Raw genomic sequence first — 13,701 nt, 5'->3', positions numbered from 1 at the left:
CTCAAGACTTCCCAGGAATGTGAAAATGTTAAGCTTGGCTTTTAGTGGTCTTGGTCCTTAGACTTCCTTTCATTGTGCTACCAAAGATAAGTGTCTGGGCTATGAAGTCCATGGGCTAAAGCAAGACAAGGGAGAATCTGAGTTTAAAATGCCCCTTGGAAAAAATAAATGAATAAAATAAAATAAAATGCCCTTTGGTAGTATATTTATAAACTGTTATACTACTCAGCAGTCAAAAAAATGAAAGAATGAATGGATGAACTATGGATACGCAACGTGCATGGATCTTCAAAACAGGCTAAACGAAAGAAGCCAGACACAAAACCACACGCTATCGGGTTCCACTCTATGAAGTTCGAGAACAGACAAAATTAGTCTACGTTCTCAGAAGTCTGGATTCAGTTCCCTTTGGGGAGACGCAGCAGAAACTCGTGAGGTGATGGAAATGCTCCAGATCTTTATCGACATGGTGGTCGCACATGCGCAGAACTGTAAAAAGTCGTTGAGCTATACACTTAAGATTTGTGCATTTTACTCTCTGTTAATTGTTACCTCAATAAATTACTGTAGAAACCTGTGCCACAAAACTCTCTCTGCACACGTGCCCTGCCCCCACCACTTCTCTTCAACCCAAGGTCAGCACCAGAACTTCAGGCTGAGCAAATGGCAGAGTCAGCCACTCCAGGGTATAGTCAGCGTCTGAGGCATTCTGGGCGCTAGGAGTCGCAGGTCTGGGAGGTGGAATGAACATGGCCTTTAAAGTAAGCCACTGAAATGCTAGTGATGGTTCGTCCTTCTTATGTTGTCTTCAAAAGCTCCGACTTTCCCCAAAATCACCTCACACAAGTCTGCATCCTATCAAAAGTCTCTTCCAGTGCCCTCATTCTGAGACACCCCATGGCTTCCCATGGCTCCCCATGCGTGCTATTTCCTCAAGGCAGCGAGGAATCATTTGGGGACATAACAGGAAAGTTCCTGGAGGTCTTGACTGAAGGGTATCAACAGAATTTTAAATCTTTACTTCTGCCTGAATTCACATATTTCTGGGTAAGTTTACTCATCTGTAATTAAGAATAATGATAATACCACCCTCTTCATAGGGCTGTTAAGAGGAATATATGTGTATGGTTATTATGAGAATTATGTTGTATGCTGGGAAGAGTGAATTATTTATATATTTTTCCAGTACATAATGTCAATTATGATTATCATTAAAGTTGAAATTATAATAATAATAATTATTATTATTATTATTACTTGGAGAAGTTCTATGAAGACAGAGATCTCATCTACCTTATTCACTGCTGAATATTCAGTTCTTGCACAGATGGCCTAGAAATAACCTGAAAGTCCATCAATAAAGGGATGGTTAAATTAGTCGTGTATGCCCTTACTGTGGACAAAATCGCACCTACTAAACAGAACAAGGTGTATCTATATGGATTGACCTGTGCAGTGTGCAGGATGGATCCTGACCTCCACTACTGAATTCTACAAATGAGTGTTATCCATGAAGGTAGTTTCTGCTTTCCCAGAGGGAGTCAACATTGTATAGTCCTGGATCCAGGGCCAGAAAGACAAGGCTGAGTCGGAGAAGAAGCCACGAAGGCAAGTCCACCTCTATCACATTTCAGGCAAGACCTGGGACACCCATACCATGTCCAGAACCTACTCCCAAGTATTAGGAGTTCCCTAGGGGACAGGCTGTGGGCACCAACCTGAGCTAGGTACATCTTTGTTCCTACTTATCTAATTTCTCTACTTCATTTTGACACATGATGCATTTGTAAGGATACAGGTGTAAGCTTAACATTTTTAAGGATCATCTTACCATGTGGCTTGTCCCCCTTCTGAGACGTGGCTTCATTCACACAATTCTAGAAAATAAAGGTGGAAATGATACACAGGGACCTAAAATTTCATCTTTTCACAAAACAAAGAAATGGAGACACAAATATNACCGATCCTCCTAGTTCTTATGTTCCATAGATGAGAGAAATCATATGATAATTGTCTTTCTCTGCTTGACTTATTTCTGCTTGTTGGCTTCTGTAATCCTGTCCACAATGACAGTCAATCTTGAGACCCCACCGCTGCCACTGCAATAGGCTTCCCAGAAGTATGAAGATGGGTCTTATTCTTGCTCAGAGGAGCCTCACAAATGCCATCTAACCAAGGCATTGAGCCTGAAGCTCTAACTTTCCTTCTCCCCTGTCCCCAGTAGTAATGGCAACTCCTTTCAAAGTCTTCCAGTGTTTCTGCTGTTCCTGGAGAAAGTCCAGAAGCTTAAGAAGAGCTACTGGACTTCCTGGAAGAAGAAACTAGCCCCCTGATGTTTGGGATGTTCATCTGAGGACCAGGGGAAGGGGGAAGATTGGGCATGAAGCTCCTACACATCTCTGGTGTCTCCTCCCCACACTGTGCCCCCAGGATAGAGATGAAGCTTCTTCTGACATAAGAAGCAGGGAAATTTGGAACTTTCCCCGCCCAGGTGGGCAACTGGAGCCAAACACACAATTGGTATTACCTTCCCCTGTCTGGCAAAGCAGACTTGCTCCCAAAATTTAGATTGTCATGGAATCAAAAGAGAAGGTAAACACGATACATAATCCTGGTGGATCTGCGATTCCTAGAAGCTTCCAATACTTTAACTCTATTTTTCTTAATCTCCATGACAGCCAGGAAAATTTTCCCTTTGCTTTCTTACCTGGCCTTACCCCAAACTGTGGATCCCTTCCACCATCTCTCTCCCTGGATCTTCTCTGCTCAGCTCTGACCATCAGACGTCTTTCATCTTACCTGGCACAACTCAAATTCTTCCATGTGTTTTAAATTCCGAAGATTGTTACAAGGCAAATGTGTTTGATCTAAAAATTAATAATTTTTAAATTTCCAACCCACTGTAAAAGGAGCAGCTGCTAATTAACATACATCCTTCTGTGTTTTTCTAAGTTTACACGCATACACACAAGCCTATGTGAACACACAGGGAGACTTGCTAAGCATCTTGTTGGGCAATCTGCTTCATAATATGTCCTGTACAGCTGTACGAGTCAGTACACGTAGCTCAACCCCTTTTTTTTAGGAGATGCTATTTGCTCCACAACATGGACATGGAACATTCCGCACTAATGTAACAGTTCCTTTATTGGTAGACTATCAGGTTATTTCTGGCTTTACTATTTCAAAAGATGCCATGATAACTACCTTTATACATACATCTTTATATATGGGAATGTTTTTATTTCTGGATAATAGTCCTAAAAGTGGGAATCTTGCTCAGTCTCCGTGTTGTTAAAGTCCTTATTGTCTCCATAACTTATGTGAACCTTATACACATCCATAATAATACTACTAATAATAATAATGGCAGCTGATAATCAGCGGATGCTTACATCTCAAGTATTTGCAAATAACTTTGTAAGCATATATTTCATTGAATCCTCACAAAAATCCCTGAGATTTATATTATTACCTCTGTTTTACAGAAGACAAAAATAATCATGGGTCAACAAAACGGATATGAGTTCTGTCCCTCAGGGAGTCTGTAGGGAGGGAACCACCGCAAGTTTAGTCACAGCAATCACGTGACTCGCTGGTGGCCATGCGAGGAGTGCCATGATGGAAGCAGGGCTGGTGAGGAAGACTCTCTGAGGAAGTGAGCTCACACTGAGGCAGACCGATACAGAAAAGCAGACCTGGTATGGGGTGGGATGGGAAAGGGGAAGTGTCCAGGTGGACCAAATCACAGGTTGGAAGCTTCAGAGTGGACATGCAGGCAAGTCAAGGACCACAGGGAAGGCTAGTGAGACCAACACATGAAGAGCAAGTTAGAAGGTGAGGGACCAGCTCAGTCAGGGATTCTGAACTCGATCCGAAGATCAGTGGACAGTCACTCCAGCATTTGAAACAAGAGGGTGTTGTGTTCAGGGTACATTGCAAGAGCTCATTCTGTACTCTGATCCTCTCTGTGGACATCCCTGTTCCGGACAGCCTTCAAGAGACAGACAAATGGCTATAAAGGAGAAAGAGGGAGGGCAGAGCTAGGAGATAAGAGAGTGACAAGTTCTCTCAAGCCTCAAGGTCCTCACCTGTAGAACAGGAGTACCCAGAGAGCTTGTGAAGACTTCATCCATTCATGTGTCTGGGACTCAGTAGATACTCAGTAACTATCTCCTTCCTTCTCATTTCCATCCTGTTTGGGCTTAACGCTCAGCAGTTCTCAGAGTTTCACTCTGACCAGCACCCCCCACACACACACTGGATTTTTTGCTTGCTTTACCTCCGCTGGCATTTGTGTTAAGAATCCTCTGTCCCAGGGGCGCCTGGGTGGCACAGCAGTTAAGCGTCTGCCTTCGGCTCAGGGCGTGATCCCGGCGTTCTGGGATCGAGGCCCACATCAGGCTCCTCTGCTAGGAGCCTGCTTCTTCCTCTCCCACTCCCCCTGCTTGTGTTCCCTCTCTCTCTGGCTGTCTCTCTCTCTGTCAAATAAATAAATAAAACCTTTAAAAAAAAAAAAAGAATCCTCTGTCCCATGGGGCACCTGGGTGGCACAGCAGTTAAGCGTCTGCCTTTGGCTCGGGGCATGATCCCGGTGTTATGGGATCGAGCCCCACATCAGGCTCTTCCACTAGGAGCCTGCTTCTTCCTCTCCCACTCCCCCTGCTTGTGTTCCCTCTCTCGCTGGCTGTCCCTATCTCTGTNTCATTAAAAAAAAAAAAAGAATCCTCTGTCTCAACATTCACTTACCCTGAATCAGGAGCTGTTTTGTGTCTTATACACGAGTCATTCAAACCGAAGTGTAAGCTCCTCAAAGGCAAAAGCCTGACTTTTTGTGTCTTCCTTAGCTACAAATACATTTTCCATTCAAGTTTAGAAGCTAAATAAAATATCACTCTGGCTGTTGTGTATGAAACGGATCGAGGGGTAAGGTACAAGAATAAATGGGGGGAAGGTTGTTTGTAAGACAGGACAGGCAAGAACCGAGGCTGGCTTGGACCGGATGGGGGGAGTGCAGATGGAGAGAAGTGAGTGGGTTCCACTGACCACACAAAACTTGATGACGTCTCGGATATCCGATGGCAGCTAGTAGTGGCAGCAAAACTGACCTCTGGGTTTAGGTTTGAAGAACATGGTGAGCAGCACGACTGTTTACCCAATTGAGAGGAAAACGGAAGTCTACAGATTTCAGAGGGAAAACCAAAAGTCTGGACGTGTGAAGTCTGGGATCCTATAGGAGAGCCGAGTGGAGATACCAAATAGCAGTCGGATAAAGAAGCAGGATTCAGAGGAGAGGCCAGAACTGGAATGATGAATCTGGAAACTGTTAATGATCGACGGAGCTCAAAGCTGGAAGGCAGAAAGTTGAGGAAAGCCTAGAACCATGCCCTGAAGATGCCAACGTTCAGAGACCATGTGAGGAGAGCTCAGGAATCACTGGAGTAGCCAGAAAGGGCAGGAGGAAGAAAACGAAAGAGTGCAGTTGTATTGAAGCCAAGGGAAGATAGGGTCCATTTGTGTGCCCAATACTGTAAGGGATAAAGTTAGGTAAGGACTTAAATGTGTCCATTAATTTACCAAAAATCCAAAGTCCAAAGGGTAATACTCAAAGCACCATACCATCCGGTGTCTCATCTTTGCAGATCATGGACCAAAAAAGCCTGTGGTCCATCACACGACGCCGCACCTCCCTTATCTGTGCCCACCATCCACCCACGAGCTCTAGCAAGAAAGATCCTTGCAGACCTCAAGAATGTCTTACCAGAAACCTACTGCCTTCTTTTCTGAAGTTCACGATATACGGTCCTCCGTTTTCATCCATCAAACGCTGGACCTGGCAGAGGAGCCCCCTCACCTGGCGGGCCCTCCCCTCCTCGCTTGCTTTGTTGTTCAGAGCGCAGTACCGGCCTCCGTAGTTTTCAACCAGCTCCGAGAGGTACTCCTCCCCTTTGATGTACTCTTGCAGCGAGTTACCCTCCAAATCATCCTCCCGAGTGAAGACGATAATGATGTACCTCCTGGCTTCAGCTCCAAACAACTTCTGGATGCCCCTGACGGCCTCTTTGTCCTCCCCCTTATAGCGGCCGATGGGAATTATCAGCAGCAGGACGTGGAGGCTGGGCGCAGAGAGCTCCAAGCAGTGTTCCACATTACGTTGCTTGTCTTCATCAGAAGACATGGAGGAGAAAAGGTCGGGGGTGTCGATGACCACAACCTTCCCCTCTCCTATGGTCCCACTCTCTCTCTGGCACATTTTTGTCACCATCTGGCCACTACACCTGGACACAAACACAGGTTTGCCCAGAATCGTGTTTCCTGTGGCACTTTTTCCCGCACCACAGCTCCCTAAGAGGAGAAGCCTCAGTTCCGGCATGGAGCAGCCGGGCTCCGGCTCCCTCTCCTGACACGGGCTCTCGTTGGTTCTGCTGGACAAAAGGCAACAAACACATCAATGGGCAACCATGCAAGAGTCGCTAGAGGAACAGCAAGAAAATGCATTCTCTTTTTAGTTTCTCCCCAAGGACTGGGGCTACTGACGTCAACTCAGACTAGATTGGGATAAGAAATCCTGTTTCCCAGGATCCTCTCTGTGCTCTTGCCTCTGAAATAAATCCATATTGGTAAGATGTCACACACTGTTGGTTGGCTAAACAACAACCCCTTCTCTCTATATTCATCCCCCACTATACACACTGGGGGAAATGGAGACACTATGATAGACGGAATAATGCCCCCTCCCTGAGATGTCCATGTGCTAATCCCTGGAATTTGTGACTACGTTATTTTACGTGGGAAAAGGGACTTTGCCAATATGTTGAGGATGTAGAGATGGGGAGATAATCTTGGCTCATCCAGGTGGACCCAATATAATCACACTGTAAGAGGTCCTTTGGAGAGGAAGGCAGGAAAGTCAGAGTAAGAAAAAGAAGATGTGAGGACAGAAGCAGAGGTCAGAGAGTGAGAGAGATCTGAAAATGCTACACTGTTGGCTTTGAACATGGAATATGGGGCCACCAGCCAAGGGGAAGGCAGGCAGCTTCTAGAAGCTGGAAAAGGCAAGGAAACAGATTCTCCCACATAGCCTTCAGAAGGACCTTACCCAGCACCTTGATTTGAGGACTTTTGACCTCCAGAACCGTACGATAATAAGTTGGTAGGTTCTTAGCAACTAATTGTGAGGCAATTTGCTACAGCAGCAACAGAAACTAATACACTTTCTCTCCCAGCTTCCTTTCAACTGGGAGTGGCCACGTGACCTGGTTCTACCTGATGACACTTGAGAAAACATTTCCTTGGGCTTTCTTCTTATTTGGAATTTAAATGTGATATCTGGGGACGCCTGGGTGCCTCAGTCAGTTAGGCATCTGCCTTCAGTCAGGTCACGATTCTCAGGTCCTGGGATCGAGCGCTGCATCAGGCTCCTTGCTCAGTGGGGAGTCTGCTTCTCCCTCTCCCTCTGCCGCCCCCCACTGCTCATGTTCTCTCTCTCTCTCTATCTCAAATGAACAAATAAAATCTTTTAAAAAAATAAATGTGATATCTGGAATCACAGAAGATATCACGAGGCAATGAGGTAACCAACAAGAGAACAAAAAGTCAGCATACACCATCACGCTGAAGGACCACAGAGCAGAGAGATGAAAGAATCCCTGATGAGCTCACTGAGCTGCCTTGAGATCACCTTTTTGTTAAGTAAATAGCTGGTATTCTAAAGATTTAGCTGTTGCTACTCCAAGCGTGGTTCACAGGTCAGCGATACTGCCAATAATTGAGACCAGGTCAGAAATACAGAATCTCGGGCTCCACCCAGACTTCCTGAATAAGAATCTGTCATTGAACAAGTTCCAGGTTCATGTTTCTCGTGAACACACAAGTTTGAGAAACACTGGTGTAAGCCACCCTTAGTTCAAGATGAGCATTCCCAACTGAATCAGAATCCACTTGAAGAGCCAAGTTTCCCAGCACCATTTCTTGAACAGTCCATCCTTTTCCAAATGATTCTGTCAGATACCATGTGCCCGAATTTCCATGAGTCTATTCCTAGGTTGTCTGTTCTGTCCATTAGACGCTCGCTCAGTCTCTTCCCAAACCAGAAAATTTTATTTACTAAAACCAAAATGACTTAATATTATTCTACTTAAAACATAACTTTAAGTCTTCATTATGTGATCCAGAAGGTAGGTTCCAACACCTTGTTATTGTTCAAAATTGTCACACTCTTCTTGCTTTTTTTTTTTTAAAGATTTTATTTATTTATTTGACAGAGATAGAGACAGCCAGCGAGAGAGGGAACACAAGCAGGCGGAGTGGGAGAGGAAGAAGCAGGCTCACAGCAGAAGAGCCCGACGTGGGGCTCGATCCCAGAACGCTAGGATCACGCCCTGAGCCGAAGGCAGACGCCCAACCGCTGTGCCACCCAGGCGCCCCTACACTCTTCTTGCTTTTTTAATCTCATTTACGACTTTGAAAATCGGTTGTCCTTGTCTTTAGGAAATCCTGTTGAAATCTAGAATGCCATTGCATTGAATGTGTAGCTTAGTTTTAGAGCTGATATCTTCATGTTGTTGTCATTCCCTCCACTCTTTTTGGTTAGTCTTAAACATGGTCTAATTTTGACCATTATTTCTTTTTGATCCATAAATTAGGAGAAGTGATTATGGAATTTAAAAATGTATTGGGAGACTTGCTATCTTTCTATTTATTTCCAATATTATTACTCTCTGGCCAGAGAACAACATCTGTATAAAATATTTGTCACTGGTAGAGATCTACTTTATAGCCCAATAAAATTTTTGTAAATGTTTCACACGGGCTTAAAAAGAATGTGTAGCCTGCATTTGGGGGTGCCTTCCTAATCAGGGACCCCACCTCAATTCTGCCACCTAGGCTCCAGTTATCCAGAAGGTCCAGCATGCCCGTCCCTGCACCACTCTCCTGTCTGTCTGGAAAATTCCTCCCCATTCTTCACCACTTAGCCGAAGTGTCACCTCCATGTCAAGCCTCTTGTGATTTTTCCAGATTGAACTGATCATGAGCTCTTTTCTGGACTTCTGCAATACCACTATCACTGGTCCCCCTGCTTCCATCCTTCTAGAGTCTATTGTCCATCAACAGCCAGGGTGCTCCTACCAAAACAAGAGACAGATAATGTCCCTCATCAGTCCAAAATCCCCCAATGGCTTCTCACTGACTTGAAGTAACAGGCAAAGCCCTTGCAGTGGTCAACAAGACCCTACCCAATCTGGCCTCTAGCTGCCTCTCCGATTTCGTCCTCCACCCCTCTCCACCTTGCTTTGTCTGCTATAGTCACATTGGCCTCCCTGTTGTTCCCCAAACATGAAACCTTGGGGCTCTGTGCTGGCTGTTCATCTGAGCTAGAACATTCTTCCCCCAGACCTGTGCAAGGCAGCTTCCCTTCCTTTAGGTCTTTACCGTATTGTCCCTGCAGTGCAGAAGGCCTTCTGTAGTCATCCTATAATTAAGAGCAACCCTCCCTGCTGCACCCCACCAGCACTCCTAGTCCCCCCCACCCTATTCTATTTTGCTCCCCAGAAACCACGGCAACCACCTTTCACACTGTGCGTTGGCTTGCTTCTTTTGTGTCTCCCTATCACTGAAAGGTAAGTCCCAGGAGAAGGAGGACTTGCCCTGGTTTGTTCACCATCGCATCTACAGCTTAGAGAAGGCATTCGGGGCTAAGTACCAGCTTGTGACTGAGTGGATGACCGTGGACTTGAAGAACAAAGACGAGAAGCTGAAGGAACTGGAGAGTGGGCCCGGAGCGCCCTGCAGCTGGGAGAAGCCAGGAAAGGTAGTGCACAGACTCCTCCTCCCAGAAGCCCACCATGAAAAAAATGCAGTGGACTGAATGAGGTGCAGAGAAGGTCATCGGTGCATGGATGGAGGCCTGGGCTGTTCTCTAGACCTGTGTCTCTGGATCTCCACAGGATGCAGGAGGCAAAGCGGCCTCACCAGGACCAACCACACACCTCAGAGTTGTCACGCCAAGAAGAAACAGACTTCTTGGTGGCTGAGGTCCAATCACTCTTGCGACGCTTCTAAGAGTACCTTTGTACCCCGACACCCCCTGAATGAAGAGACCCTCTCCCTAACTCTCCATCCCCCTTAGTCTCCTTGACTTTGTTCATGACGCTGTTCCTATCTGATAGTATTTACTGTGTCTAGCTTCTATGTTCTAGCTTCTCCCTTAGTATGAAACTCCACAAGCAGGAGACCACGCCTGTCTTCGCCTGCGTCCCGAGGTCCTAGTACCGTGCCTGGCAGGTGGCATATGCTCCATAAGGGGCTTTAAATGAATGATCATGGGGAGAGGGGTGACGAAAGGAGGAAAAATAGTTTTTAGAAATGAAGAGGGAGATAAAAGTGATGTCACTTTCTTTTTCATTTTCATTCTGTTTTATTAGGTATTTATTTTATTTTTTATTATTATGTTCAATTAGCCAACATAGAGTACATCCTTAGTTTTTGATGTAGTGATGTCACTTTGAATAATAAAAGAGGAGTGACTTGGGGGCGCCTGGGTGGCTCAGTCCCTTAAGCCTCTACCTTCGGCTCAGGTCATGATCCCAGGGTCCTGGGATGGAACTTAACGTTGGGCTCCCTGCTCTGCAGGGGGCTGCTTCTCCCTCTCCCTTTGCCTGCGGCTCCCCCTGCTTGTGCTCTCTCTCTCTCTCTGTGTCAAATAAATAACATCTTTTCAAAAAGAGAGAGAGAGAAGTAACTTTATATTGTATCCCAAGCCAGTGAAGTATTTTTTGTACATCAATTTTTTTTAATTAAAAAAAAAAAGATCCTAGTGGTTAAATAGCTGAAGGAAGCAGACACCTCCAGCAGGTCTAAAGAAGAAAGGAATTTATTTCCCACCTAAGCTCCACTGTTTTACGTGATTGTCCATCATAGTAACTAAATTAGTCTTTGCTAAACTCCTAGCCAGGCCGCCATATTGAAACAGGACCCCCTTCCCTTCTTATGGGCAATTGCTAACCTGTGGCATTTTCTCCCCAGCATATAAAAACACTTTTAAGGACAAAAAGGAGCCAAAACACCGCCTTCCCTCACTCTCTCCTTTACCCACATTCCCCTCCCATCATCTCCCAGACCACTCTGGAGACCAAGCAGGTTAATGGAGAGGAAGAAAGAGAACTTTCTCTCCAAAACTTTAGTTGAGACGCTCCAGCAGCCTGCACTTATCAGGATATAGCCCAAGGGGGACGTGGCTTCAGCCATCTAAGCAAAGATCCCAGTGCTGTGGGGATCTGTCCCACATTAAGGGGCAGTTCACACCCACAGAAAAAGATGGCCAGAGAAGCTTCCAGAGCCCAGCCTGGGGGAGGACTCAGTCCCAGCTCAGCAGGTCAGTCATCAGGAGGAGGAGAAAGAGTTCAAAACTGAGAGCCCAGGAGGCTTAAAATCAGAGTCTTTTTGGCAAACCCTGGCATCTTCAGTGCTCAGTTAACGGGATCCAAAAGTGCACCGGGAGAAAAATACTAGAAAAGCGAACGTGGAAGACCGACGTCCGAGCTGCCAGATTCGCAGGGAGGCTGGGTGGCCTCCCGTGGGCTCCCTCCCGCCCAGACCCGGCCCTGCCATCAGCCCCCACGTCGGGTGGGGGCGCCCCGCGAGGACGCCCTCCCCCTGGAAGGCCGTGACTCGCGCGCCAGCCNAGGCCGTGACCCGCGCGCCAGCCCCCAAGCCCCCCACCAAGGCCCGGCCTGAGCGGCTGGCTGCCAGGGAGCCCGAGCCCGGAGCCCGCTGTCCGCCCTCCAGTGGCCCCCCGCTGCCCGCCCTGGTCGCCACCTGCCGCCGTCTCGGCCCCCGCGCCAGCGCGCACGCACCTCGATCCGGTCTCCGGGCGCGTCGCAGGCTCCATGGCTCCGGGGACGCCGCTGAGGTCCCCGCGGGCAGCGTGGAGAGAAAGCAGCGGCGAGCCCGGCGCGCCAGGGGCGGGATCCTTCTGACGAACTCCGCTTCCGAGTAGGAAGAGGTTTCTACGTTGATGTACAAACGGGAGGCAGTTGGGGGTGGGGGGGTGGAGGGTGGGGGTGGAGTTCGCAGGGGTGTCAGGTTCGCGCGACCGCCGACCGACCGAAGGGCAGGTGGGGACGTGAGAGCGGAGGCTCGGTCTGGGGCTGCGGCACGGGAGCTGGGGCCCAGGCCGAGCTTCGGGAGGGTCCCCAGAGAGGGTCATTGTGCAGGGGCTCCCCGTCCCCGGGTCAGACACCGTGACGCCTGCGGAGGCTGAGCCAGGCCAGGGAGGGGACAGCGCGCTGCAGGCCTTTCTCCTCCGGGTGATCTCCGCCATCCCGGCTCCGAGGCCCCTTCCCAAGACTGCGGAAACCGGGAAGATGCTGTTTTCTTTCTCCCACCCCCACCTCCAGCAACTCCTCACACCCCTCCAGGGGGACCCTCCATCCTGACCTGGGGAACGCACTGCTTCCCAGGCGAAGAGGCTCCTTCCTAGAGCTAGTAAGACGTTTGAAATGCTAGAGCTGCCACCCCTTCCCTTTCTGTGAGCGATCACAGTTTCCGAAAGCTCCCTACCGCCGAACGCAGTTGAACACTGAAACGCTTACTTTATTATGGTTTTTAGAAAGGCAAAGCACGCATAATATTACATAAATTTACCATCTTAGCTTTTTTTAAGTGCACAGTTCAGGAGCCTCGAGTACATTCGTTGTTCTTCAAAGAGTTCCGGAACTTTCCCATCCTGCAACAATGCAACTCTGTACCCATTAGCCCCTAATTCCCCTCCCCCAGCCCTGGTAACCGCCTCTCTACTTTCTTCATCTTCTTCTCTTCTTCCTCCTCTTCTTTAAGATTTGATTGATTTATTTGAGAGAGAGAGAGAGAGAGCTTGGTGGAAGGGCAGAGGGAGAAGGAGAAGCAGGCTCCCCACTGAGCAGGCAGTCCCCCCCACCCCCACCCCCGTCCGCCACGCCGCGGGGCTCCATCCGGGAACCCTGGGATCACCACGCGAGCTAAAGGCAGGTGCTTAACGAGCCGAGCCACCCAGGAGAGGCAGCCCTCTACGTTCTGCTTCTGCGATTTTGAAGGCTTTAGATACTTCGTATGAGTGGAATCCGACAGTGTTTGCCCCTCGCTTGGCTGTGTCGTGTCCTGGAGGCTCATCCCCGTGACAACACTTTAATGCGCTGCAGGCGCTGAGGAGCCATGGCCTTGAGCTCACACTAGCTCCCCAGGCTTGGTCTGAAATGTCTGAGGTGGTGCTGAGACTCCCGGAGAGAGACCCAGAGGAGCAGGGAGGGCCCTGAGCAGGTTCTGAGGGGCTGCTCTGTCCTAAGTAAGGGTCCACCTCCCCTCTGGGCTGGTCTTCATGTTCCACCTCCTTAGGAAGCCAAAGAAAACCTGGAGATACTGGCGCTGCCCACCAAGGGCTCAGGTCTACACAGGCGACATCGTGACAGGGGCGCCTGGGTGGCTCAGTGGGTTAAGTGGCGGCCTTTCAGCTCATGATCCCAGGGTCCTGGGGATCCAGCCCTGAGTAGGGCTCCCTGCTCAGTGGGGAGTTTGCTTCTCCCTCTGCCCCTCCCCTCCCCTGCTCTTGCTCTCTCTCTCTTTCAAATAAATAAATAAAATCTTAAAAAAAAAAAAAAAAAGCAGCGTCTTCCATTCTCCACCCATTTATGCCCCTAGTGAGGAGGACCCGTTCTAGAAACAATC

At 48.2% G+C, this 13,701-nt stretch overlaps 1 protein-coding gene across 3 annotated transcripts; it reads right to left on the bottom strand.

The window, feature by feature from the left end:
* Positions 1-6: 6 nt before the first annotated feature.
* Positions 7-12,465, bottom strand: LOC117795283 (GTPase IMAP family member 8-like). Of its 3 annotated transcripts, XM_034639376.1 has the most exons (4): positions 11,856-12,463; positions 5,762-6,425; positions 1,832-1,877; positions 7-1,343 (listed from the first exon to the last, which is right to left on the bottom strand). In XM_034639376.1, exons 1-4 carry the CDS (start codon positions 12,320-12,322, stop codon positions 1,333-1,335), a joined length of 1,188 nt encoding a protein of 395 aa, XP_034495267.1. In that variant the 5' UTR covers positions 12,323-12,463; the 3' UTR covers positions 7-1,332. The 3 variants fall into 3 exon arrangements, with proteins under 3 accessions (XP_034495267.1, XP_034495253.1, XP_034495261.1); XM_034639362.1 differs by having other exon boundaries at positions 7-1,877; positions 11,856-12,465; XM_034639370.1 differs by having other exon boundaries at positions 7-1,877; positions 5,762-6,422; positions 11,856-12,462.
* Positions 12,466-13,701: the final 1,236 nt, after the last annotated feature.

The sequence above is a fragment of the Ailuropoda melanoleuca genome, chromosome 1, assembly GCF_002007445.2.
Source record: "Ailuropoda melanoleuca isolate Jingjing chromosome 1, ASM200744v2, whole genome shotgun sequence".
Lineage (NCBI taxonomy): Eukaryota > Metazoa > Chordata > Mammalia > Carnivora > Ursidae > Ailuropoda > Ailuropoda melanoleuca.
The sequence above is the reverse complement of the archived record's forward strand: the minus strand, read 5'-3'. Positions and strand labels throughout refer to the sequence as shown.